Source organism: Rissa tridactyla, chromosome 1, assembly GCF_028500815.1.
Source record: "Rissa tridactyla isolate bRisTri1 chromosome 1, bRisTri1.patW.cur.20221130, whole genome shotgun sequence".
NCBI classification, from domain to species: domain Eukaryota; kingdom Metazoa; phylum Chordata; class Aves; order Charadriiformes; family Laridae; genus Rissa; species Rissa tridactyla.
In genome coordinates, this window is record NC_071466.1 from 188,984,032 (window position 1) to 189,010,822 (window position 26,791).

At 35.4% G+C, this 26,791-nt stretch overlaps 1 protein-coding gene across 3 annotated transcripts in view; it reads right to left on the minus strand.

Annotated features, from left to right (window-relative positions):
- IMMP2L (inner mitochondrial membrane peptidase subunit 2) overlaps positions 1-26,791 on the minus strand; it is a 470,689-nt gene that overhangs the window by 142,216 nt on the left and 301,682 nt on the right. For all 3 annotated transcript variants that reach the window (XM_054186971.1, XM_054186960.1, XM_054186976.1), the window contains exon 4: positions 18,036-18,101. In XM_054186971.1, the coding sequence (XP_054042946.1) occupies positions 18,036-18,101 (66 nt within the window). The remainder of the gene's footprint in view (positions 1-18,035; positions 18,102-26,791) is intronic.

Genomic DNA, 26,791 nt, shown 5'->3' on the forward strand with positions numbered 1-26,791 from the left:
TAGACAAAAAATGTGTGAAATCACATACAGATTGGTAGTTCCCTATTGAACTTACATCTGGGAAGACTGATTTACATTGATTATACCAACAAATATATGGAATATTTCAGAGTCATACAAAGTAAGCAATTATCTAGTTCTTAGCAGGGTACAGGTGGTTAAGAGATGTGCTGAACTAAAATCTTCTCCAGTATATTTGGTCAAATATGTTCTTACAGCTATTGTCATAGGCTACAGCATATTAGACATTAATAAAGACATTAATTCACTTCTAGAAGTCAGTAGAAGCTGGTGGAAGAGCAATCTCAGACAGATATTACCACCAGACTCTTAAACACGCATTTTATCTCCAGCACAATGCAGTATAAATCTCAGAAAAAAACATAGCTCTAAATGAAGTGAAATAAACATAAATTAACTACTTAACATATACTTCCCCCAGGCTAGAAACTCTAGAACTCTCTGGTTTAATTTATTTTTGTGCAGTTCCACTGTAATAAAATAGACAAGACGTAAAAAAAGTACTTAACTTGAATATTATAAGAGGGAAGAGTCACTGATGTATTTGCAGATTTGCTCCCGGGATTTTCAACATTACTGCTCAACATTTTTTTAAAGCAATGTCCACAGAAAATAGAAGGTGTTAGAAGACCAGCTATGAATTATTTACAGCTATATTAACTGTATATTACACAAGCATATATTCAGTTACATATCAAAATCCTGAAACTACTGTTTCATAATATCTATATAAATCAAAGTATGTTGTCAAGACTCTAGAGCAAATTGTATTTGCTATTGCTTCTGCTACAGGCATTGCCGAGAAGATGTAATACAGTGGTTGTGGAGATGCTCCACACTGTGACAAATCTCCAGAGCCTCTTCCAAAGAAGAGCAGAAAAATGACATCTGCACCTATTATTTTTAGTGAGTTGTGGAAATGTGTCAGGTTTTCAGTCCCTTATACTGTCACTGTTGTTGAGCTTTTCCATTTTCACAAGGACAAAATTACAAGTACTGTTCCTGGGAAGAGAGAAGAAATTGTGTTTGCAACAGGACTGAGCAACACCAGCACAGTTTTTTTCACTTAGATTTTACTGACTGGATGTAGTACTTGCTTAAATTTTTGTGTCTCAGAATAGCCTTATGTCAGTATAATATGTGTCATCATTTCTAAGATAACTGGGCCATAATTTTTAAAAGCCAAAAGTGAGATTTTTCAAAACTGTACTGACATATCTTGATCAAATAACCTATGAAAACTTGGCCAATGACACCTCTCATTTGGGTACCTATTCAGTAAGTGTCATTCAGAAATTGCAGTGTATTCAGTAATACAGAAAACTGATCCACAATTCACTCAACATAATGGAAAGAATTCCATTCTTGTAAGTGATTTCAGATCAGGTTTTGATTAATATTTATATTAACAGCACTGAGAGATACCCTTAGAAATGTTACGCTCCTTGGCTTCCCATGATCTCCTCTGCATAAACACATTTTTAGTTTTGCAGAGATTCCTTTCAGAGAAGATATTGATGATAACAGCACTGAAGGGCTTGAAAGAGTTTTGTTAGGTGTTTTGTTTTCCAGAACCGACAATAGAAGGAAGGGTTAATTATTTCTTTGCTGAAATGGAGAGAAACTGTCTGCTGCAAAACTAGACAGCTTATTTGCTTTCATAACTTTGTGGATCAGAGGACTTGTTATAAAGAAACTTGATTGGGTCATCAGAAATCCACTGAAGGTTTTAAAATGCAAAAAAACCCAAACAACTACATGCTGTGTTCATTGAAAACCAGTGTGATTGTTACTATTAAAAAAGCTTGGAGAAAATTACAAAACACAAGGTTATTAATTTGGGGATTTAAGAGCTTTCCTGGTATCTATGTCTATATTTATTTAGCTTTCTTTAATTTTTGGTGATGGGTCCCCTTCTTCCTTTTGACAGTTTGAATGTCTGGGTTACAGCACAGCCAGACAGAGCTTCATGATACTGTAGTTCTTAACCGGATTTTCTGTGTCTGAAATCAGCTGATTTTAAAGTCACCCTGGGCCTTGATCTGCTATAGCCACTAATATGGTACTAATGGGATTCTGACACTATGCTGATGCGCGTGTGGTTTGGTGACTCAAGTAGTCAAGACTTAAAGAAACTTTTAAAACAACATTAAAGTAACTGATGGTGATTTGGTTAGAAATTGAGACTCATTTTATTTTAAATGTCCAAAGATGAGTACAATCAGAACACGTCTGAGCTGGAGTGAAGATATGTCTGTGTAAAACTGGAACTCCATTCCGTTTTGCAAACATTATTTCTTTTGTGAAGCTCCAATTTGAACTACAGGTTTTATTTTGGAATTCATGCTGTATTGCATCTTCCGTTGGGGACTAGACTCCATTTGGTAGTAAGATCTTTATACCTAACTTAATTACACTATCTGAACAGCTGACAGGGAATAAACACGACTAATGATTCTGATTATCTCTCAACTGCTGACCTATCCAACAATCTCTCTGCACAGAACCTTGCAGGGTGATCACAACTCATGATGTTCACATGTCTGATATTAGAAATAACTATTGCAGAAAATCACACTTGTATCTACAATACTTTAAAAGTGAGGTAAAAACTGAAAATAAAATAACGATGTTCAATTTAATCTGAATTTCAGGGGAAATTTTGGGGAAATTTCGGGGAAATTTCTCATTTTCAGAATAAGTGAAACGTTTAATTCTTTCTGCAGATCTACAGGGATGCAATCCTGTTTTCAGAGACGTCCCGTTCATGACAATATCTTTGTTGTATAACTTTACCAAACAAAGCCCAACAAGAGGGAATGCAAAACAATTTATGTTGTTCAACTTAATTTGTTTTCAAATTTGCATTTATTGCCAGCTGCTCTGATTGTCAGATGGAGAGTTTCAGGTACTTCCGAATACCAGATTAGCAATCTTTCCTTGTTTTAAGAGACATGAAGTTTATTCCTCCAATCTGGTTCTATTTAATCTAAGCAGAATTTGTCTCCTGTGAGTAACGGATGTTTTGAATTTCTTGTAATTAAAGTCAGTGTGTTTAAGCATATATTATACACTTAATTTATATTTAGACTCAAAGCTTCAGTTGCCTGTAAAGTGACAACACAGAATCTAAGTTTGAATAGCTGAATCATGATTCATTTCAATGTATTTTTCAGTTTTGTTCCCCACAAACCTATCTTATACCTCTTGATTCTTGACAAATTTGGCAGGGTTTTTTTCTCATTCATGTATACATCACTTATACATCTATATACAAATACATTTATATGAGTAGATATATGTGTGTGTATATATATTCTAGATACAAATTGAAAATCCATGTACACTATATAAAATATTTAGAAGGGATTATAAATTTAGCAAAAACAGGGCCTTGTCACTTTCTGTCCTTACTGTAGACTGTCACAGCCAGTGCTCTATATAAATTTCTTTCCAGAACAAAGCAGCTCTCCCAGGTTCATATGTTAAGTAATGTCTACAAGGCAGTTACACGGGAAGCTGGCCACACACCTTAACATCAGGGATACTCTTCTATTATTGACCATTCTTCAAATATCAACCAGTGAGAATACTCCGGCGACAAGGAATAATTCAAATACAAATAGTTTTCAATCATTGCTGTTAAAGGTGTATTCCCTACACTCCAAAGATGTACACCATCCTTAAGCTAACTTCGCGTACATATAAGAAAATTCAAACAAAAATTTCTATACATTAAATGACTCAAAGATTTAAACCACAAAAGGTTGCTGGATGTTTGCCAAAACTTCAGCATGATATTTTTAATTGCTTCTCATGAACCATCTTATTTGTTATGAAGAGTGACTCGTGTGCCTACACATAAGTGACTGTTGCTATTTTAGGCAGTCTTCTGAGACATCCTCATGACAAGGGCAGCTATAACACAATGTTCAAGAGAACTGTGCCTTCCTGAAACTGTAGCTTATAAGACCAGACAGGATAACTAGGGCATCTAAAATGCCACTAGATGGGTATGTTTAAGCAACTGAATCCCACCTATAAAGCCTGTAAAGCTTTCAGTTTTCCTTTGGAAATTAAAGGTTGTACAGAAAGACTTTTTAAATTCATCACTCAACTTTCAGTGGTTTATTATGAAGGACCTTGTATTCAAAAATTTCAAATACAAATTACATTATTTTCTTTCATCACTGAATACATAACATGGAAAGTGCTCATAGTGGGAAACACTTAATTTTAACCCCTAAAGAAGTAGCCACTAAGAGAAGAAGGAAAAAACATCCTTCAGCAACAAATGCTAATCTCTTGCCGTTGACCTCGTAACAAGTCAGCATCCAACAGTTAAGTACAGCAGAACAGAACTGAGCAGCTAAAAGATGAAACTTGCCAGAAATTTGTTAAACTCTGGTAAAAGAAAACTGTGGGCCAAAAAGTAGAGTCCTAACATATCTTGGCATGTTCAAAATTATTTTCACATGCCTGTGTATGAAGGGATGGTATATACAGATCTGTAAATATTTCTAAAGACCCCTCAAAATCTGTCACATACACCAAAGGATACACAGGAAGAGAATGCAATTACCTACGCCAAGGCTCTTACAGAATGACTTTAGCACTGGTACAAAGATGTACAGAGGATACATGAGCACAGGGGTGAGGGCAGGGGTGGGGGGAGAAGAGAAACATAATTTCCTAAAATGTTCCCTAAAAATTAAAAGAAAGGAAGGGGGGTTATAGGATGAGTTACACTACGCTGCACTATACTAGCTGATTAACTGTTGATGCAGGTATTTCTACTGTAAATGGTTAATTCTGACCATGCAGAATTTTTAAGTCTTCACATTAAATAATGAGCCTCGAATTACCTATGAAACGCTCTGGCTTTCCTTATTCATCATCATCACAAAAATCCACACTATCCACAGAGAAATGAAAGGTACAGATGTTACCCTGTGCCTTAAGGTTTGTAACACTAGGGCCTTTCCCTTTACAGCCCTGCAATCTTTCACTTGTAGCACTGAAGTCTGGTTTTGACTTTGTAGTCTTTCACTGACAATATCCCAAGGCTGCTGTGGCAATACTTTTACCGTATACTCCCAAATGGTCTTGTCCTCATGGCCTTGTGTCATCAAATTGCAAACTTTGATGTGTCTCTCATTTTGGGTTTCTCATGGGAACAGATTATGACTGATGTTTAAGTCACCCTTTCTCCTCCCGCCCTTCTTGCACCTCTCACTTCATATCTTTTGGTTTATAACTTTATGGTCAGGAATATCCAGAGCTTAGTAGATAACATTAGTAGATAATTATTATTTACATAGCCCAGAAGCAATATCCAGAAATACATGTGCACAGAGCTTCGCAACCAGTTAAACGAGTGCAATATCTGCACCTGATCAGTGTGCTGCAGTCAGCATCATCAGCACTGACGTGTAAGAGAAACCAGCAGGGAGACCAAGTCGGTCCTGCTGTAGATATATAGTCACTGTGGGAAGAGTTCAGGGAAATATCTGTGGTACTGGAGAAAATGATGAGAAGAGAAGTCTTGCCAGGAGATACTCCAGTCTCTTCCTTTCTGGCTGGCCACTGTTGTAGCTTTCTCTCCTCTTTCTTTGTCTCACTCTCTTTTTTTTATTTATTTTTTAACTATTATTTTCAAAGAAAGCTATTTTTTACATTTAAAGTATGTATACCACCAGATAGGGACCTCACAGGTAACCCTGTCTGCTCAGCCTTCGAGCAACACAGAGAATACTCAGATTTTAAGAAGCCTCCTACAAAAATCAGTAGACATGTATGCAACTTCCCTGATCCAGCTGCTATTTTGGCCCATGTTTGGATAATCTCAAGCATGAATGATGGAAAGAAGATTAAGGATGCTACTAATGATAGCAGTGAAACAGTTTAAGTCTATATGGCCCTGCCAGAAGGAAAGTAATTATGAAACATTCAATATTAACCATACTTTTATGTTCTCTGAAAAAAAGAAATATTTGAATTGACAGAGGGAAATGGTTCGGTTTAAAAGTCCTCAGGCTTTTATTATTACTTCAAAAATTGACCCAAATTTTCAGATTCTATGTAGTAGAGATCCCAAAAGAACATATCTAAAGCTGATCTAAATGAACCTGTTCAAACGTCACCAAAATTTTCCAGCAGAAGACGAGAATTAGGGATAGCTCAGTAATCTGTCAGGAAACTAAAGCTTTCTTTAGATAAATACAGAAACTGAACCAAAGAAGCAACATCCTAACATGTTTATCACATCTTTCAATTCAAAATGTTCAAGATTTTTTAGACAAATAGTTTGAGGAAACATAGAAGTGCAAACAAACACTGCAGCCACACATCAGAAAGTGCTTTCAACTAACTATCTAAATCTGACAATGTAAAAACATGTCGTTGAATTTTGCCTTCATATATAAGGAAATGTAGCAGCTCACCAATTCCCTTAATTGCCTTTCATATGACAAAATGCCCTCTTCTATCCCACGGGAGAGAGCTTTTGACAAAGACCAGCAAGCACTCCATATTAACCTCTGTCTCCTTGCAAAGAAACTGGAATTAACTTCAGCTGAATAAAACTTACAGGACTGAAAAATATTCTAGTACCTAAAAATTCCTTATGTCATTTTTGCCCTTTTCTTTTCATAAATCGGGCTCAAAGAGTTAATTGTGCTGAAATAAACATTAGCATAATGCCTAAGGATACAATTTTTTACCTGGCTATGGAAGTGTTGGCAGCATACATGCTGAACCTAAACTGTAGAATAACTCATTAGGAAATATGCAATAGCTGTGGCAAGATTTAGTACAAATATGCTTGAAGTGTTTTTAAAAATTAATATTATGCTGCTATGCTTGGCTTAATTAGCTTTCTTCTTCATTTACAAAGCATATCTGTCTGGTTTATGAACTTAGTCTCTATTCCCCATTCTTGAAAACCTGTTTAATTAAAGTTTTAGGTACCGCGTAAGCTTCAGAAACAGTAGCATGACTTTTATTACTAGAAATCTAAATCCTTCTTTTAAATATGATCATACCTACATATGCTATATGGGAAGTATGACAAGACATGCTCCATAATACTCCTGAAAAGACACATGATACTGCTACTTTTAATTATACGTGCCATCCATTTCCACTATGTTGCATGTAGGCAATTTTGGGTTTTTTGCACAGAAAGTTGCACTAGCAGTAGAACTGTGATTAATTTAGCCAATCACCAAGTCAGTCCCCTGAAATCCATTAAAGGTCACCTTTCTTTTTTAGGTACGTACCTATTTCTAATCTGTTCATTGATTTCCTCATCCATTATTCTATTCTATCTTTTTTAGAGGTACATCACTTATTAGAATCCCACCTCTACTAGCAGGGTACTATGCTTTGGTTTTCAATTATAGCAAGTCCTATCACAATCTTTTTCAGCATTTATCACTTGCTCCCATTCATGCTATAATAAATGATTAAATACTAATTTATTTTTGCTATATATACAAAATTGAAACCTAGTCATTAGAAATGCTATCTGGGATATACCTGAAGTTCTAGAAATACATGACATACAGTTTATCATAATATATTTTTGGCTGCATATTAAAAAGCTTGTGGAATAATGGTCAGCAAGCAGAAATTATTTGTGCAATCACTGCCAACAGACCACAGTAAAGAAGAAAATATTTTTGGCTCCCCTATGCACAGATGCTGGAGACCCCGCTTAATGACTTGTTACCCATTATACTCAAAATACGCTACAGTTTCATCACACAATTTACTTCACAGAAGCAGAATGTCAACAATAGTCAGTTCTATAATAATGAAAAAAGATAATAGTCATTTTCCCTCCTATTCTCATTTGAATCTCATAACCACTGGGGTGATCAATTTCCAAACCTTATTAGTTCTGCTACTGTGAACTATTCAGGCCCTCATTTCAAGATCAGTTTGCAGTGCAAAAATAGGCAGGCAATCTTTTTAAATGAGCAATTCACAATTAATATTTCTGCCAACATATATTTGCGAGTTTTACATAATAGCAAACGCAATAATTTCAAAATTTTCAAATTATAACATGGGCAGTTATTGCTTAAGGCTGACAAACAGTGCTATAAAATGCGAACTGGCACTAAAGAAGTTTGTCAGGCCATAAATATAAAGAGGAAAAGAAGCAAAGAAATAGGAAACTTTACACTGTTTTTCTAAATTTAAAAAAAGAAAAGAGAAAAGAGATATAGCATCATCAGTTCATCCTGTGTATAATTCTGTATCCATTACTCCACTCAACAGAAAAATATGAAATGTATAAAATCAACTATAAATCTTTGGAGAGGTGACATTTTTTGTATTCTTTACATATGTTCTTATCCCAAAAAATGTTTTCACCAGATTTGTATTTAGACTAAATTGGCCTATTTCCCTTAACATTAACAGAGCTGAAACGGTTCATACCAGCTGAGACTCTGATCCTATGAGAGTATGTTCAGATGATCACAAATGGCAGTGTCGGTGCATTTTAAGAAGTTACTGTGCTTCAGCTTGGGTTGGTAAGCAGACATGTGGTTCCTGTCAGCTCATTGCAATGCCAAGTACATGGTGTTCATTTTAGCTGCCTTCAACAGTTCCAAAAGGGAGCCCAGGTGAAAGCACTGGAAAGATGAGCATTTAAGAACAACACTTTGGAGGCGAGCTATGCTTTTTTTCATATACAGCATCAAAAGTGATGCAATTGCTGTTGTTTCCCTACACATGAGTGCAGATGGAAATTAATCTTCTTCATTAGACTAGAGTGGTATCATGACATGGTCAGCTTAAATGGATCACATGAGGGAGCAGTATCTCCAGCTGTGGGGGATGGAAGGAAGGAGGGAAGAATCTGTGTGTGTATATGTGTGTGTGTGTGTGTGTGTGTATAGAAATGGAAAGAGAGTAGAGAAAAGCAGTATCTTTAAAAAACACCAACTCAGTCACTTGCAGTTACCTGACCATTACTTGATTTGAATCTAACAGAGAGTCTGCTAAATCTTCTTCAAAGAAAAGTCACCTTTTGGGACTCTGAAGCCAGGATAATGATGCAGGTAATGAAATAACCGCGTACTGAGTCTAGTTTGCAAAATAGTTTTCTACTCATTATAGGTGGATAGAATTCTTTCACAGTGTCACCGGCTGAGTTCAGCACCCTAAATATATTCAAGTAAGATAGAAAGAGGACACTTGCACTACTGTAAAATGAAATGACCAGTAAGATTTATTTACATTATTCAGAGTAGACTCTTCCGTTTCAGCATGTTTTCCTTCAATTTGCAAACATAACGATATCCCTGATCCTAATACTGTTCAAGCTAATAAAAACTGTCCTTTCAATTTATAGGAGGGAAGTGGACAGAATTACGAGGTTCTGAACCTTGTTTGCCTTCCGGTACATCTATAAAATCTGCTGCTGACAAACAGACGAATTTATTGTTCATTTTCTGAGATGAGGAACCCAGGGAGTTCAGTTAATGGCTGTCCCACACACTTCTTAATGAGCATAAGCCTACGACATCGTCTTTCATCTTGACTTCCTCTTCTGTAAAATGGGTTTAATACTATTTCCTCCCTCCTACCCCAATCTTTGTTATACTGAGCTTTTAATACAATACATATAGATGAGCAACAGAGTTGACATGGAGCTCAACTTCTATACAGAAACTACTTAAGCAGCCATCTAAACATTGAGAAGATGAAGTCCTAAACTGCTCGGGAGAAAGACCATTTTTACTAAACACATCCTTTGATTCCTAAGAATGGATTTCAGTGCCAAATTTCAGACCACCAATGACATTTGTATCCATAGCTTAGAAAGCAAAAATTTGTGAAAATTAAAATACATGAAAGCATTTTATTAACTATTGGATTTTTTAAATGTTAGTGCATTTTATTTGTTTGCTGCTCACCTTTTTTTTTTAAATCTTCATAAAAGCAACCTATTGAGCTTCCCATTGAGATGATTACACTTGTATGCATGTCTTTTCTAACCGTCTGATGTCTTGGCAGCTTCCAGTGAAACAGAAATCAAATGTGTTTCTTTAAAAAAAAATGCCTACAAAAGAGATTCTCTCTTAAATGAGATGAATACACTGCATTTGTTTAAGCTTCCAATAAAGATAACATTCTTCTAAATGTTGCATAACGCATTTGAAATTTAGTATCATATTGTCCTGGTTTGCGGTAAAACAGAGACAATTGTCAGTAATTTTACTTTTCAGTTAAGCCTCTTCTAGCTCTCTGAAATTAACAGCATATTCATAGAATCTCTAGTCCAACCTCCTGCTCAAACCAGGCTTAGCTACATGATCAGGTGAGGTTGTTGAGAGCTTTATCCAGTCAGGCCTTGAACACCTCCAAGGACGGAGACAACAACTTCTCTGGCAACTGCCCCATAGCCTTACCATCCTCACGGAGAAAATTCTTCTTCTGTGTGGTCTGAACTTCTCTTGTTTCAAGTTATGCCACTGCACCACTATGCCTGGTTCCACCTTCATGCAAACTTCCCCATAGGTACTGGGTGCTTGCTGTTAGGTGACCTCAAAGCCTCCTCTTCTCCAGGCTGAACAATGTTTCCCCAGCCTCTTCTGACAGGGCAAGTGCTGCAGCCCCTGACCAGCCAGAAGTCTTGAGGCCCTCTGCTGAACTGGTTCCAGATTATTGATGTCTTCCCTGACCAAAACTGAACACAGAAGTCCATGTGTGGTCTATGACACAATGGTATTTTTATTTTCTTAAAACAGCATTTGTGTGTATCACAGCCCTGTTCATAATGTTCAAAAGGCCTAAACATCCTAGAAAATGATTTCATAGAAAATAAAGACCTGCTTATTAGTAGTATTATCCATTCTTATATTGGTCTGTACTCGGTGTCCAGCACACGGAAGCCAGTCAGAAGTGAACTGGTGACCGTAACTCTGCTGGATATTCATACTGCAAAAGTTACACGCTCTCAGTCCAGACAGGCCATGATACTTCACCAGTACTTTTCCCAGCTCCTCTTAACAGATTTCTGTTCTCCATCCTTGTAGTTTTCAATGATAAAGACATAAAGTGCTTGTCTGCCTCTTTTCTCTTAATTCTGTAATATATATTAGCACAAGATAGAATGGTACTTCACACAGCTACAGCTAATGCTCGCAATAAGTGTCTGCAGACACACTTCCTGCATATACTGGCGTATACTTCATGATAACCATGGGCTGCGTAAGTACAGGGATTTACTGAAAGCCATGAGAAATGTTACTCCAAGGTGCCTACAGAGCATTTTAAAAACTTCCCTACTGTTTATTACTCTGGCAGATTAAAATAGTCTTTGAACACTACTGAGACTCATTATGCACTGTGTTCACAGATACAGCATCTCTTAAAAGAGATGCTGCTTTTTGCATTTTAGAGTGCTGCTTCTCTAATTAAACCAAAAACAAAACAAAAAAAAAAAGAAGAAAAAAAAAAAGAAAGAATAAAAGCCCCTTTCTCCCTCCTGTAGATGCAGCTGTCATTAGTGTCTTGGTTCAAATGCACACTAGTAGAGACTAGCTGAGTACATACTGCAATTGCAATTACATATTCAATTTTTAGTACTTTTGCGTTTAGTCTGACTAGTAACTCTGTCAAAACTACTGTTATCGATGGTCTCTCTTTTATTGTCTCTTAGCGTTGTCCAAATTAAACCTCCTCACTTCAGAGGTAATACGATATGTTGTTTCTTTTTTCTACAAGCTAACACTGCAAATTCTGTACAATCTCAGAGAATCATATTACATTGTCTTTTCCCTTTCCTTTCCTGGGTCTACGTTGTAACTCCATTGTTTCCAGTGAATTTTAACAAGTGAAACCAACTGAAATATCAGAGAAATAATATTGATGAATTACACGATCTTTTAGCAATCTTACTGCTGTTATCTGTACTCTTAGGAAGAAAATATGTCTTTAAAATATTACGGATATTAAAGGAATGAAGACCTTACTGCACGGAGCAATGAGTAAATACTGCTGTAAGATTAACATTCACACTTTCCAATGTGGAAACAAAAGTAAAACATTAGTCTGGAAAACTGTGTCTTTTCATTTTTTGCATTTTCATATTTTTTGCCTTTATGAAAAATTATTTTACCCTGTATTTTCTGAAAACAAACGACCGCCCATTTGTACATTTTTTTGTTGAAATTGAACTTTCTATTCTTATTCTTTCTGTCTCTTCATGCACCTTCCTCAAATATTATGGAACCAAAATCTAATGCAAAGCAAAAACATTTCTCTATATTTTATAATGAGCATGAAGAATGCCCAGTTTTAGAAATCCAGCTTTGCAAACCTTCATTACTGGGCCTAGAGATCTACAGAACCTTAGAAATTTGTTACAGATAAGAAAATCTTCATCCTGGATTTGTCAGTTAGTTTTTATACCTTAAAGACGCTGTATCAATATATATTCCCATCATTTGTATTTATAGAAATGGAGTCCAGTCATGCATATGGAAATGGAATCAAAATCAATGGAAACTCTATTTAGGAGGCTTACAAGGATACGATCAATGCTGAAGAGTCATGACAGAGCAGTATAGCTGGAACCTAACAAAAGCTTTCATTGGCTTAAAAAAAGCCCATCCATACCTAACAAAAAGTAGCGCAAAATATACTGCATAAGTCCTATGAGATATGCATTCTGTGCACACAGCCACAAAATAAAAATATTTTGGAGGACAAAGGGTTTTTCATATAAGGGATAGTTTGGCTGCCGCTACATCTTTAGATACATAAAAACAGAACAATACGAAGATTGCAATTAGCTAGTCAAAAGGAAAGATGTTCCAAAATTTGTAATCTCTCAGGACAGCACTGTGTCTCTGTAGAGTACAATCAGTTCTAAGTTCTGTTGATTCCACTAGCACTCTTGTCAATATGGATCCCCACACTCACAGATCTATATTCACAACCCAAAGACAAAGACAATGGACTTTGAGAAAGAAGGAAATAGGATACAGCAAGAAACATCACCTGGGTATCATGACCAACTGTGATTCCTAGTCTTTCAATGTCTTTTACTGCTATTTCATTTTTCTATTCTAACTTTGAGCCATTGCAAGCACTACTTCACCACACCACCAGTACCTCAGAACAGTTACCACAGGTCTTTGTGTGTATTTTGGGGGTTGTTGGTGGAGAGGGAACAAGACTCTTACTACAGCACTAGTGAATATAAAATGATTTCTGTGATTAAATGGCAAAGGTCTGGATGCAATTCCTGCCAGGTGATTCCCTGAAGATGTTACGTATAGAGACATTCTTGTGCCCCAACACTGGCAAAATCTGAGTTTTTCTGAAGGCTATTCTGCTTCCTGTAGGCAGGCAGTAATTTTGTAGTATAATCTAAGACAAGTTGCTATCAAGTAATAGAGTCTCTGCATGAAGACAGCTGTTTTGTTAGACAACCATCCTTGGTCCTGAGTGAAAACCAATAGCAGCCACAACTATCTGATAAAATTGAGGTAATTCAGTGAAAAAAACAGAAAATTTGTTGATTGGCTTTTTCATACTAAAGGGATACTGGATGTCACCAACAGACCATCCAGTCTGGATCATCCAGTTGGTGATCCAGAGTAAAAAAAAGGCAACCTAACACGTGCATAGAGTAGCGAACAGTTTGTTTGAAGTTGAAAGGATTCTTCCAGAAGTGGACACAATGACCAGATTTTGGTTATATTTTAAGGCAGTATGGGATCTTTGACCGTCAGAAATATAACAACCTGCATGAACTTGAAAACAGAACTTGTACTGTGATTGCTGCATTAAATACTGCTGATGGGCTTTATTTCTATTAATTCTCCACTCCTTTTTCAAACCCCTTTATATCTCTGCCCTTCCTAACATTCTGTGACAATAGTTTCTGCAATTTAATGATGGACCTTGTAGTAAAAGTTGAAAAATTACTGAAGCTTGGTTTAGACCTACAGCCTAATACTATAATGATCTATCTCTGCTTCGTCATGCTTTGAGAAACAGGGAGTATTTCCTTACTCACATCTTCAGAGCAGTTTTGCAAGATGCAACACTGAAATGCAACATCATTTTGCTGAACCATTCGATCCTCAGAACACTGACTCCCAAATAGCCTAAAAATAATTTTTCCCTGGAAAAAACTTTTTAAAATTGCTTTTCTTAGGGGCTCACAAAAATTCTTAAATCAGGTACAGTATTAAGAAGCAAACAATTATATGAAAGAAATAGAATTGGCACACCAAGCTCCTGCCGACCTGTGCAACTGTGACAGACAGAAGGAAAAGAAATTAGTTCAGCAAGTCAGACTTAATTTTAACTGTTACTAGTTTAATCCCAATTTTGGTTTACCTTGCATAAACCTTAATTTATTTGTTTTACTGAAAACATACCGTAACTCGTCTGTGATAGATTACCATAGAATTTGAATTTCCACTACTGCATTTAAGATAAATGAGTTTTAATAAGTTTAATTTCAAGTTATTCAAAGTGGTTTACAATACCAACATTAATTTTTAACAAATTAGATTATATTGACTTTAAAAGTAGGCCTTTGGAAGAATTATCATTTAAACAGTCTTCAGGAACCATTGTAATGGTTTCCTACTTAAAGTTAATTCTCCTGTGAATCCATAGAACACAAAACAAAACCTGATCTATGGGAGCTACACTTTACAATATTGTCTATATACAAGCTGACCTACAGATTCGTTCTCAAGGGCTAAATGGTGATATTCTGTCTATCCTTTAAATTCTTTTGAGGAGGAAGTTCTAGTAGCTTATCCAAATTAAATTTTCTGTTATAGGTTTGTGGCATGTACTATACGCTTCCAGGGATTTACAAGACACTACTGAAGTCACTTCACCTGGACTGCCAAGTAGATTGGAAACAAGAACAGAAAATTGAAATGCCAGACTTTTTATTCAGTGAGTGAGTTTGTAGCATTTTTCAATCCCCCAAAGCACATATCAAAAGGTGGAGTACGATGTAGTTCATAATGTCTGACTACCAGAAAAATACAAAATAAAAGGTCGAAATGGATCCCTTATAGATCTCTCACCTACATTCCCTTTCAAAAACTACAAGTCAGTCATTATTATTTTCAAAATGACGCAGTTTTTATCTTAGTTAATGCTTTTAGAAATGAAGAACTGAAAACCAGGATTTTTCTGTTGTGGAATCATAACACCTGAACTCAAGTCAAAATATAAGGAACATTTCCTATTTGATCTTTCATGACTTTCAGTAATTAACAAATAGTAAAATGCTAACTAACTTATTTTAATTGATAACATGAGAAAAGACAGCATCGTTTTGAAAAATTATCCTTAATCATGCCCCAAATAGATCGACTAAAGATAATTCATTTATCTATGAAAGCATAACTACAGACTCACATATCTCATGGAGCACTAAATGAAAATACCTTCCAACTCACAATTATTTGGAAACCTTTCTTCACAATGGCAACTAAATTTCACCATCAACACACATGACATCAAGCAAAATTTGCAGAGCAACAGACAGACTTTGTACATTGAACTGACCTCCCAGACAAAACGTCCAACGCAACACAACTGGAATTCTGATTGATCAACTGAGCAGCAAAAGGCCTAAAGAAGTGGGGGTTTTAGCATACAGGCATATGTACTCCAAAGACTTGATATTAGGAATAACGATGTTCAAATGTTCCTCTAAGGTCAGTATTGCATCATGTTTCACCCATACCAAAAAAGAGTCAGAACCATGGGGAAGAGTCCCATGCTTTCAGATACATTTTTGTACATAATCCATGTTACTTTCAATTTCATTCAGAGCATTGTTGTGTGCTAATGAGGAATAATTCAATATATAGAAATATATACAAACAAAATCTTAAGAAATCAAAGCTAAGAGACTAATTTCAGACATCAAATAGGAGTCAAAATCTTCAATTTATGTTTTCTATACATGCTTTCAGTTACCAGTTGTCTGTTTTAGTCACAAATAGCCTAGTCACATACCTGCTTGCGGTATCATTACAAAATAAATACATATTTTTAAACAATCTTGCCAGCTTTGATGTTTTATCTTATTATCTAAGCTTTTGCTTTACCATAGTGGCAGGTATTACTTACATTTCCTACACATACACAATTAAGGAACAGCAATACGTAATAAAAACTTAAGTTACGATAGTCCAATAATTTATTCCTTAGCTAAAAACTAGTTTCTACAGTTAAAACAAAAGGCTTTGGGACAAATTTCATGTGTTCAAATAGAAAAAAAAAAGCACATGTGAATTACTGAGATTAATATTTCTATCAATAAATTAATCTAACCTGTTTTACTAAAGACAAATGAGGATCATTGTACAGTCTTCTGTACCCATGAGTGATTCACTAACCTACAGGCTCATCAGTATTCTGCACACACTCTCACAGCTATTATGCCCCACACCTTTGTCCATTTGCCCAAGAACACCCACAGAAGTTAATGAAAAGTTCAGAGTCTTAAGGCATTTGAATGTACAGCATAATTGATTTCCTACAGCTGGAATTTAAGTTATTAAATGTCTTTTGTATTTTCAAAAACTACATTCAGTTTCAAAAATTCAGACAAATATGTTACTAACACAGAACAGTGAAAAGTAACCCTTGAAGTTGCCTTATATCGTGGTCTCTTTTTGACATTGTTACAGAAATGAATGAGGAATACTGAATCGTCATTAATATCAGTCTTATCACTTCTATGAATTACAGCACTAATGTCAACTACATCAAGGAATAAGTACCTTCTTAAGGACATAGATCTATAAAAGGTATCACTCAGTAGCTCACACTACTCTATGTTTTTAGTTCTTTAAGGTGGTAGCTAGTTTTAGCTGTAGATGTCCACAGTTTTTGGACATCAAATTATCTTCTTAGTGTCCGTTATTTCAGATATTTTCCTTCAACAGAAATTTCAGAATTCATTTTTGTTTCTCAAACTGAGATGATTCGGAATTTTTCAATAGAACAGAAATTGTATCAACTGCAAGAGGGAAAAAAATAAAAACCAGACAGAGACATATTCCATAGTGCTATTAACTAGGGTTCATTGAGACCACACTCAAAACCTTGATTTGAATTGCAGCTGCCAAGTACTTCTTAAGTATTCACTACACCAGAGCAAGAATCATTATCTAAATGAATTGAGTCTTAGTCTGCCATATTGTCTGAGAGCTCCCAGGGTCATTCATATCTTAGTGTGGGAAAATAGGGATTTACACTCCCAGCTCTATGCCAATTCTATTCTGTACCTGGGAAAAAGAAACTCTTTCAAACAAACATTTTCATCAAAATAATACTGTTCCCACAAAAACTTTTGATTTACATCTACTAGTAATTTATTTCCAACCAGCCCCAGTAGGAAAATCTGTCTGTCAGAGTAAACCCAGTCTTGAAGCACCCCAGAGTCTATTCTTGCTACAACTTTTTTTCTGATAGAATAATTTACTCCAGTTCCACCATATTCCCTTCAGATTCCTACACACTGCAGTGAAGGCAGTCATCTATAAGGGTTCTTTGTCTATAAAATAAAATTAAATAAAATTAAACTTAATTTAAAATCCCCAAAATTTGAAGCAAATAAAAACCCCAACCCCTAAAACCCCCCAACTTTTATTTGCCAACAACAGTATGAAACAGCAGCTGGACTCTCTAAATGAAAAATCAGAGCCCCATAATCTTTTTGAAAAAATGCAGTACAATTACCTGCCTTGATACGTGGCAGATATTCTAAGAAACAAGCATTATTTGCACCCATGTACCTTTCATGAGAGAGTGAGCAGTTTTGTGTAACATTTCTCCTCTCATTAAAAAGGAGACAGGTACAATGCTGACATCCCTGTTAAGAATAGATAGAAAGAAAATACTAGAAAGTTCTCGTTGTCTAGGATACTGATTTAACATCCAATGAAAAGCTGCACTATTCCTATAAAGACTCGGAGACTAAGGCTTAAAATACTTACTTGATAATGTCTCCTTCAAGAGCAATCACTCGTTTAATGATCTTCTGTTCAGGGTTTCTAGGAGACCTGTGACAGGGGATAAGGTTATACAGTCAGTAATGTTCCCGTTGTTTTAAGAAAATGAAAAGAAATTCCACAAAGAAATAGACACTATTAAAGTCATTAGGAGATTCCATGTTCTCCTTGATATAGCATCAGTCATGATGTTCCACCCTGACATGAAGCTACCGTAATCATTCTCCTCACAAACCATCATTGAAAAGCAAATGCTGAAAAAAGACCTGCTTACAAACACCACAATAATCAACGTACCTTTTATCATGAAAAACACACTCCACAACATTTGAAGTAGAACATCCCACTACTAATGAAGAGGGTACCTTTGCAAATAGTTTAATGTACTAAAACGTGAATTCCCCATCAAGCTTTTACATCATATTGTGTTTAAAAATTCATGTCATTCACTCATTTTGGGAAAAAAAACTCCCTACGTTATATTAATATCTATCACTAATTTAGGTAAACCTTGCCTAGGGAATTCTGGAAGTTTAAAAAAAGCTGTAAAATTTTCTGAAAGTTTCATTCAGATTTATCCAAAGCTTCTTAATGCACTTCAAGTTATTTTCCTTTAAGCATATTTAATTGAGTGGATTCTGATCATGCATTACACAGAGTTATGAGAAAGCAAAGCTGAACTTGCATGCCTAGCCTGAATACTCCAGCTTCCTGGATGCACGTTAATAGATAGCATTATTAGAAGCATTATTCTTCCATAGTTTTAACTGGTTAATGTAGACATATGTGCACCGTAAAATTTCTTTCTTTTCTACTTTACCTCTTTTTCTTTCCATTCTTCATTTTTAATTATTTAACTATGCTAACTTTGTAGAGTGTTTTCATGTTATTTAAAAAATTCTTTTTATTTCCTTCTTGTATATAGGAAAGTCAGTGAAGGAACAAATGGCTTTGATTTTCTGTTGATGCTGTATGTTAGACTCCAGTACAACCTGCTAGACGTGCAATTGGAAAAGCTTTCTATTACAGTTTTCTTACCTAAAAACATTGCCCATGCCATCCTCACCACAGAGCATTACCTTTGAGCTCATCTCTGGTCAACGGGTAGCACATTAAGATTACATTTCCTTAAAACGCAAAGCTGAGATGAGTCTGGATGAAAAACTTCTCACTGCTGCATGACTAAAGGCATTTGCAGTTCACTTTCATTTCCAAAAGTTAAAAAGAAAAATAGTTTCAGGGTTATTCTATTTTTTTAATATGACGCCAAAAAAGTATTCCAAACATTTGAAAAGTGGTTTGTTTTTTGTGTGTGTGTCAGTATATTTTAAATATATTTCTATTTCAATGTAATAAAAAAAAAAATAAGAAGCATAATTTGGAATTTCAAAATATCAAATAGTTTCACTTTACTAAGCCTGAAAATCCTATTTTCAAAAAGCAGTGTGGAGCAGTGAACACAAATAAGGACCATACTTTGACTCCCTAGTCATCACTGGAATTTTCAAATCGTGATATCATTTAGACTAATATTTTTTTTAACATTAATTTTACCCGATGAGTTGCATAATCAAGTTCAGTCTTGTCTCTCATGCTCTTTATTAGGCTGAGAATACACATTTTTATAATATTTTACATGTCAACCTTGGGATGAATTAATCACGTTTCTGAGATGCTCATATGATTCAAATATCTGGATTATCCACAGCACTTTCTGATGCTGCTCCCTAGCAGGCTTCAGTGCACACTCACTCCTGCATTGACCACCTCTCTTTCTCAATCAGAGCAAAGGCTAAGAAAAAAGAACATGCCTTTATTATACAAACCATTATAAATAAAAAAATATTTGCAAAAATTACTTTACCGATCATTTATTTCATTTTTAATTTATCTAGGCTCAGATTGCAATATTTTCATGTCAAATTTAAGTAATGGAAATAATAATATGTAATGTATGTCATGAACTGTGCATTTCTCAAAGACTGAATGAAAACAAATTTTAAGTTTACTCTTTCAAAACTGTGTTCTGGTTTAACACATTATTTTCACAGGTTCTTTGAAATTCCCCATGTAAGCATTTTCAATTGATTAGTGTGTATATCTTGTAATGATATTACTGACCCCTTCCTTAATTTGCCTTCCTTGTGCAAAAAATTATAATGACCTTGAACAAACACTGCTCTAAATCTGCAATATGAGTATTTGTTCTAAGAGTGCTTACTTTTTTGCCATTGATGACATATTTAACCAAAACACATAATTTATCAGAAAGACGTCAAGGAATTCCTTGTGGAGAGTTATTATAAATCAGGAATATTTTTAATATTTGAAGCCAGAATAGGTTAAAAATAAACTTTTTACTAATGTTCTGATTATAATTCATGAAAATAGAAAAGGACTGGTAAGAGAGGGAGCAGCAGACTCAAACTGGCCAATAACACGGGCACTTTTAAAATAAGGATTTTCAAGAGAAGATCAGAATGTTTCACCAGGAGCCACAGAGATTGAACAGGAGGTAAGAGACTAGTTTTGAAGTGATGGATATTGATGCCTTCCTGAAAGGTTTTTAGTGTAACACTGGGATTTCCTTGATTATGGAAATCACAAAACCACACAGATATAGGCAATTTCTGTCTTTGAAATTTCTCAGTAGGTATAGAACAAATTAAACAATGAAGGATAAAAAAATGTCAAAACAAAAGTAATTGTTTAGTACTTCTCTCACTGATATCAGTGAGGTCACTAACAATAATCTTTGAAAATGGGATTTGTTCAAAACAGAAGGAAATAGAAAAACAAAAGAAACCGTTGATTTAATTTTTTGCACCTCTCCTAAATTATACTGTATTTTTTCATTCTCCTTATATGAAAGGTCATATTCAGGTATGCTACTTTTAAGTGACGGTGTGTGGGAAAAGACGAGATTTATTACACACAATGAAGATATTTTGTCTTCCAAAGATGTCATTCAGAAAGATCATTAATATGAATTAATAACAACCATCCATACATTTACCAGCCAGATCCATATCTGACGTTTCACAGAGCGGTCACCATTCCTTGATGATGTTCGAAATCAGCCTCTCAAAAAGTTAAGATTACATTTTGCTCAGTAAAAATATCTCCTCGTCTACATATAACCATTTTTCACTATGCATGAATTAGAGACATCAGTGCAAATAAAAACAGTCAGAATCACTATGAAAATCTCAAGCACATTACAAATACTAATGTGCAAGTAGCAGCTAGCAGCACATCAGTGATGCACTAGGAAAAACATCTCTGGAAAATAAATCCACTTCTTAAATTCAGATTGAATTCTACTCCACTCATAGTCACTTTTCTTTTTCCATGAAGAAAAATGGAAAACAGGCAAGTCTAGCAGTGTGTCCCTCAAGCCATCAAGCTCGAGGATAACTCATTGTTCCCAATTTCTCTTTAAACAGCAGTATTCTTTGTTAAAGCACCTCAGAAGAATGACTGCTGCATAATACAAAAAGAAAGCAATGGCCTGTGTAGCATCCAAGACTGATAAATATTTTTTATTTTATCTGTCAAAACAATGCTTTAAACTTCACCTACAGATCTCCTGATGGCTGGCTGCAAATAATGGAACAAAAGAGCAACATCCTCTCTGTCTGAAATACCTTCTGATGATGGGACATTTCACTCTGCCTTAACAACGATTTCTAATTTGTTCCAGACTTCAAGCTCATGCACAGTGCAATGCAGAAATCCCAGCCTCATGCACAAAGACATGAATCATGGCATCAAAATTCAGATTCAGTTTTAAGACAAACAACTTACCAAGGGAAAATTAGACATTTGGTATGTAGTTTGTGTTTTCCAGATGCAGCTTTAGCAACTCAACGTAAGCAACCTGCCACAATTAGCCGCTGGTAATAATCCTAGCTCATTCTCCTAAAACCTATATGTTTGTCTTATTCTGTATTGATTTTCAGCTCTACAGTCCTCATCCATGCCCAGCTTTCATTAAAAACCCACGAGCAACTCCGCCACAGTAAAGGAAGAGAAACAAATGCCCATATCATCAGGACATCATTAACTTTGGATTAAAAGCCTCTCATGTCTGGTCATTTGTTTGAAAAGGAATTGAGAGAGTTAGGTTAAATAGAGGTGAAGGCAGATCACCCCAGTGATTAGGGCAGATTCAAATTCCTTATTTATCCACAGCAAGTACTTCAAGACACAATATTCTAACCTCCATCCTATGCATTATTCTGGGGCAGGTCACCCTTTATCCAATTGATACTGCAGAAAAAAAAAAAATGCAGACTACATAGGAACCCTCCTCTCCCTACACACACATTTAGTTCTAAAGTTAAAAGATATGCTTTAGTAGAAGAGCTGTAAAGAGTTCAGTTTCATTTTTACATAAAAAAAAAAAATATGCTTTTCAGAGCTGCATGTTGTCATGAAGAAAAATATTGAGAGGATAAAGACTGGTCAGATAGCTTCTGTTGGGTTTTATCAGTGATGCACCCCTAAAACCACAGTCTGAAATAAACTAATAATTGACAAGTTCATAAAAAGAGTTAGTTTCTTGAGGAGGTAGAGAATAATAGCTAAATTTCAATAAGAAAGTGACACTTTGTTTTATTTCAGGAAAGCCCTAACAACCTTTCCTGTTTATCACCTCAATATCGCTTCTCCAATAAAAATTAAATATTTACTTATGTTTTTATTTTTAATTATATGCTCTTACAAATTCCATACATATATACATATGCATACACACACACATGTTTATACACACACATATAAATTTATACAAGCATCCTTTCTTCTATGTTCAATCCTGTATTGAACATTGTGGGACTGCAGTGCTACAAAACATGTTTGTCAGGAAAGACAGGAGGAATGATACAGCCATCAGGAAAACCCACTGTTTAGCAAGGGATTGTCAGATATAAATGCTGACAATTCTCTGAAGGCTTTCTCCTTTCCTTATTGAGAAAATGAGTATTTCAGTCACAATATTGCTCCTAAACTTTCTCCTTTCCATCATTTCAATTATTTATTTACTCTAATGGATATTGCTTAGCACAATTTTAAATAACTGCCCCATAAACTAACTAACATTTGATCAATCATGATGTTTTCATATTATTTCCACTTCTTGTATGTGTTACTTGACCCTTCTTTAATTCTTTGAGTTGTCTATATTCTTCTCAAGAGTTCCCACAGCAAATCATGCTTAAGAGCTTGAAACTGAAGGTTCTACAGACTTTTCTAGAGAGAGAGCACTTTTTCTACAATATCTTAAGATCCCAGCAAAATAAGTGAAGGAAGACAGTTGATTCATTTCTATTCTCTAACAGGATATATTAACATGTATCCCCAAATGCTATGTGATATCATTTCTTGCTGAGCATGCAGTCTCTGTAATAAATAAATAAAAATAACCTACCAATCCTGGATAATGATCAAACAAATTGTTTGATGCTCAGAGACACAGCAGACACACCAAAACCAATTATATTTTTCAACAGATATTATCACAATAGCTATCATGAAAAGAAGAAATTATACCTGAGCAACAGTAAAGTCCAACTAAATAAATGCCACAATATATGATAATTTTTATTTTCTTTTTCCTTGAATGAGCACTCAGATTTTCTGGGTGCATGCATTAGAAAAAGAAGATAAGATCTTATACTGTGAACTCATAATGAATAAGCAGGTAATACGTTTCAAATAGATAGCTTGAATTAGATACTTTGATGATCTACATACGCTTAGTGTTATCCATCCATTATCCTAGTCAACCTGCATGGGTTTTGCGCTCACTTGAAAATTACTGCAATTTTGATACTAACTGAGCATTCTCTACAACAGGACAAATGACAAAGAACAGGTATTTATTAGTAAGTTCCAGTGAAAAGTGCCTGAAGTTTTCAATGTTTATATGTATGTATCTATATATAAACATATATATGTATATCACTGCTAGCACATGGCTTCACTTTTTATGATATAGAAGCAAAATGTTTAGGCAGCAGCCGGAGGTTTGCCTTCAGATTATTCTCAGTTTACTTCAGATTGAGATATACGTGATTTGATGGTCACTCACATGGAGGTAATTGAAACAATGAACACTGTGTTGTTATAGCATGAACAGACTGAAATAATGAAGGCCATCTTCTTCACAAACATAATTTCTGCTTTTATGTACGTTGTTAATGCCAGATACTGAGAAGGATTTAGCTCCATAAAACAAGATAAGGGCGAGGTTTTGAGATCTTAGTCTAACACTGTGACCCAAAGACATTCAATCAGTGACCTCTTCATTTCTCAAAACTAATTTCTGTCTGATCAAAAAGTCCTATGTAGTTATAGTTTACACTTCTGGGAACTTCTAGAATTGCAGCAGGATGAAAAATTAGTTGCTTATCTCCTTCTCGAGCCTTTTGGGGATCCATAAAATAGCCAAAGCAGTAACTAAAATGCAGATAGAGACCAGAATAAATGGCATTAATATACCTACAGCACTGGGAACCTCTAAGTACAGTTTTGTTGGCTTTACTTTTAAAACATGCTTGGAGGAAGAGGAAATACAGAGGCAGTGGAGTTGTCTCATCCTTATTTTCTGACTTTGCTTAATAAGATAAACAGGGAGTTTTATATGGCTGCATCACACACTAGATAAAGACGTTGACCCTCAAAAAATTTTGTGCCCCTGGCCTATGATGAAGGAGCTTCCTGTTGCCGGCATAGTAGTTGATGCTCAAACTCTTGTATAGGAAGAACTATGTAGCAATACCCATTCTTTTATCCCTCCCAGTACTACAGCAATGATAAAACAGATCCAACATATCCAACTCTAAATGTTGTATAAGAATGCAAATTTACTTAATATATTTTCTATTTCTAAACACATATTTTCTAAAGCAAAACACTTTTAATCCATTCATTTTGCTTTTTTCACAGTCCATAACTTTTCTTTGAATTCCATACTTCTTTATGCAGATAATGAATCTGATAATAAACATAACATTTATCTAATCACATCACAGGTTCTGAGACAATGTCTATATTGTGGAAAAAACCACACAATATAATAGTGGAGGAAAAAAAATGACCACACTTATTTTATTCTTTTTTGCTGTCATTCCTATTGCAAATTTCTATTATATAGAATTTCTGCCCTAAATGTACCCAGTAACCAGGTCCAACATCTGCGTTCAGTTTGGACCCATCAGAACAAGAAAGATACTGACAACTGGAAAAAGTGATGGACCACCAAAATAATAGTAACAGAAGAGTAATGTAACAGCAGTGGCTAAGGAAATTGGGTTTGTGCATATCAGAGAGGAGACTATTGTCATCTATCTAACTGGCGATTCATGATTCAGACTTTTCAGAGAGCACAGGTGCACAGCAGGAGGAGGGAAGGAAACAGCATCAGTTGCAGCAAGGGAAATTCCAGTTGGATATTGAAAATTGGATATTGAAAATATAAAAAATATTTTCAAACCGCATGAGGTTAAGCAGTGGTGCAGGTTGCCCAGAAAGGCTGGGAATCAGAGAGACAGTGCTCAACTGGACAAGGCTCTGAGCAGGCTGACCCAGCTTTGGAGTTGATCCTGCCTTGAGTGGTTGGTAGGACCAGATAATCAGCAGAAGTGCCTTACAACACAAATTATTTTTCACTTCTAACTATGCACAGCCTTTAGCCTTATTGAAATATATGAAGAATCATGATGTTGATACCTTAAAAAACAACATATTTCATCTGGCATGCAGGCTCTGATGCCAGAAAAGACTGTACCGATCACCTTAATTAACTGCTGTAGCCCACAAATTTTTAATTTTTCTTTCTTTCTTTTCCATCTTTTCGGATAGTACCTAATTCTACTATAAAGCAGTTTTAGAGAAGGTTATGATATCTTGTCTCAAACATTCTGAGTGACGAGTCTAACATCCAGAGAAATTACTCTAAAGTTTAATTATCCTTGCTATTAGGAAATTGCATCTGCATTCAAAATTGAATTTAACCAACTTGAATTTCATGCCTTCTCCTCCAAGGCAGAAAAACCCTCAACATTTTATTTCTTCTTCATGCAGAAATATTTAGGCACAACAGTTCTTAAATTTCTCTTGGATTCAACAGCTAGAACTCCTTAAACTTCTCAGTATACAGTTAGTTTTCCAATTTAAGGACCGCTTTTGTGACCGCACTTCATATTTCCCCCAACATTTCCGTTTTCCTCTTGGCACACTGACATGAGAACCTAGTACTATTCAGCTTGTATTATTATTACACTTAACAATAAATTAATTAGAGCAACCTGATATTATTATGCTGGCTCAATGCAAAATCTCTTTCCTATTTACAATGTTCCATTTATTTTGTATATTCAGGCAAATAGGTCATCCTTTGAAGATGTCGAGCGGGTGTTGAAAGGATACAAAAAGTGCCAGACATCTAAACCGCCCTCTGAGCAAACTGCTTGCTAAAACAGTTAACCAATAAAGTTTTGACTACTAACTGCACTTCACATTCTGTAAAGTATGTTTTTGGACAGTAACCATGTGATTCAGGTCATGCTGTAATGACACGACCACCTTATTATTTATTGCCCTTTCTATCTCCGTATCGTTTGCAAGCTTAACCAATGATTATGAAGACAATTGACAAAAACCAGTACCTAGCTTTGGGTCACAAAGCAGTCTGCTGTAAATATTACCATCCACACCGGCCTCTCCAACCGTATCTA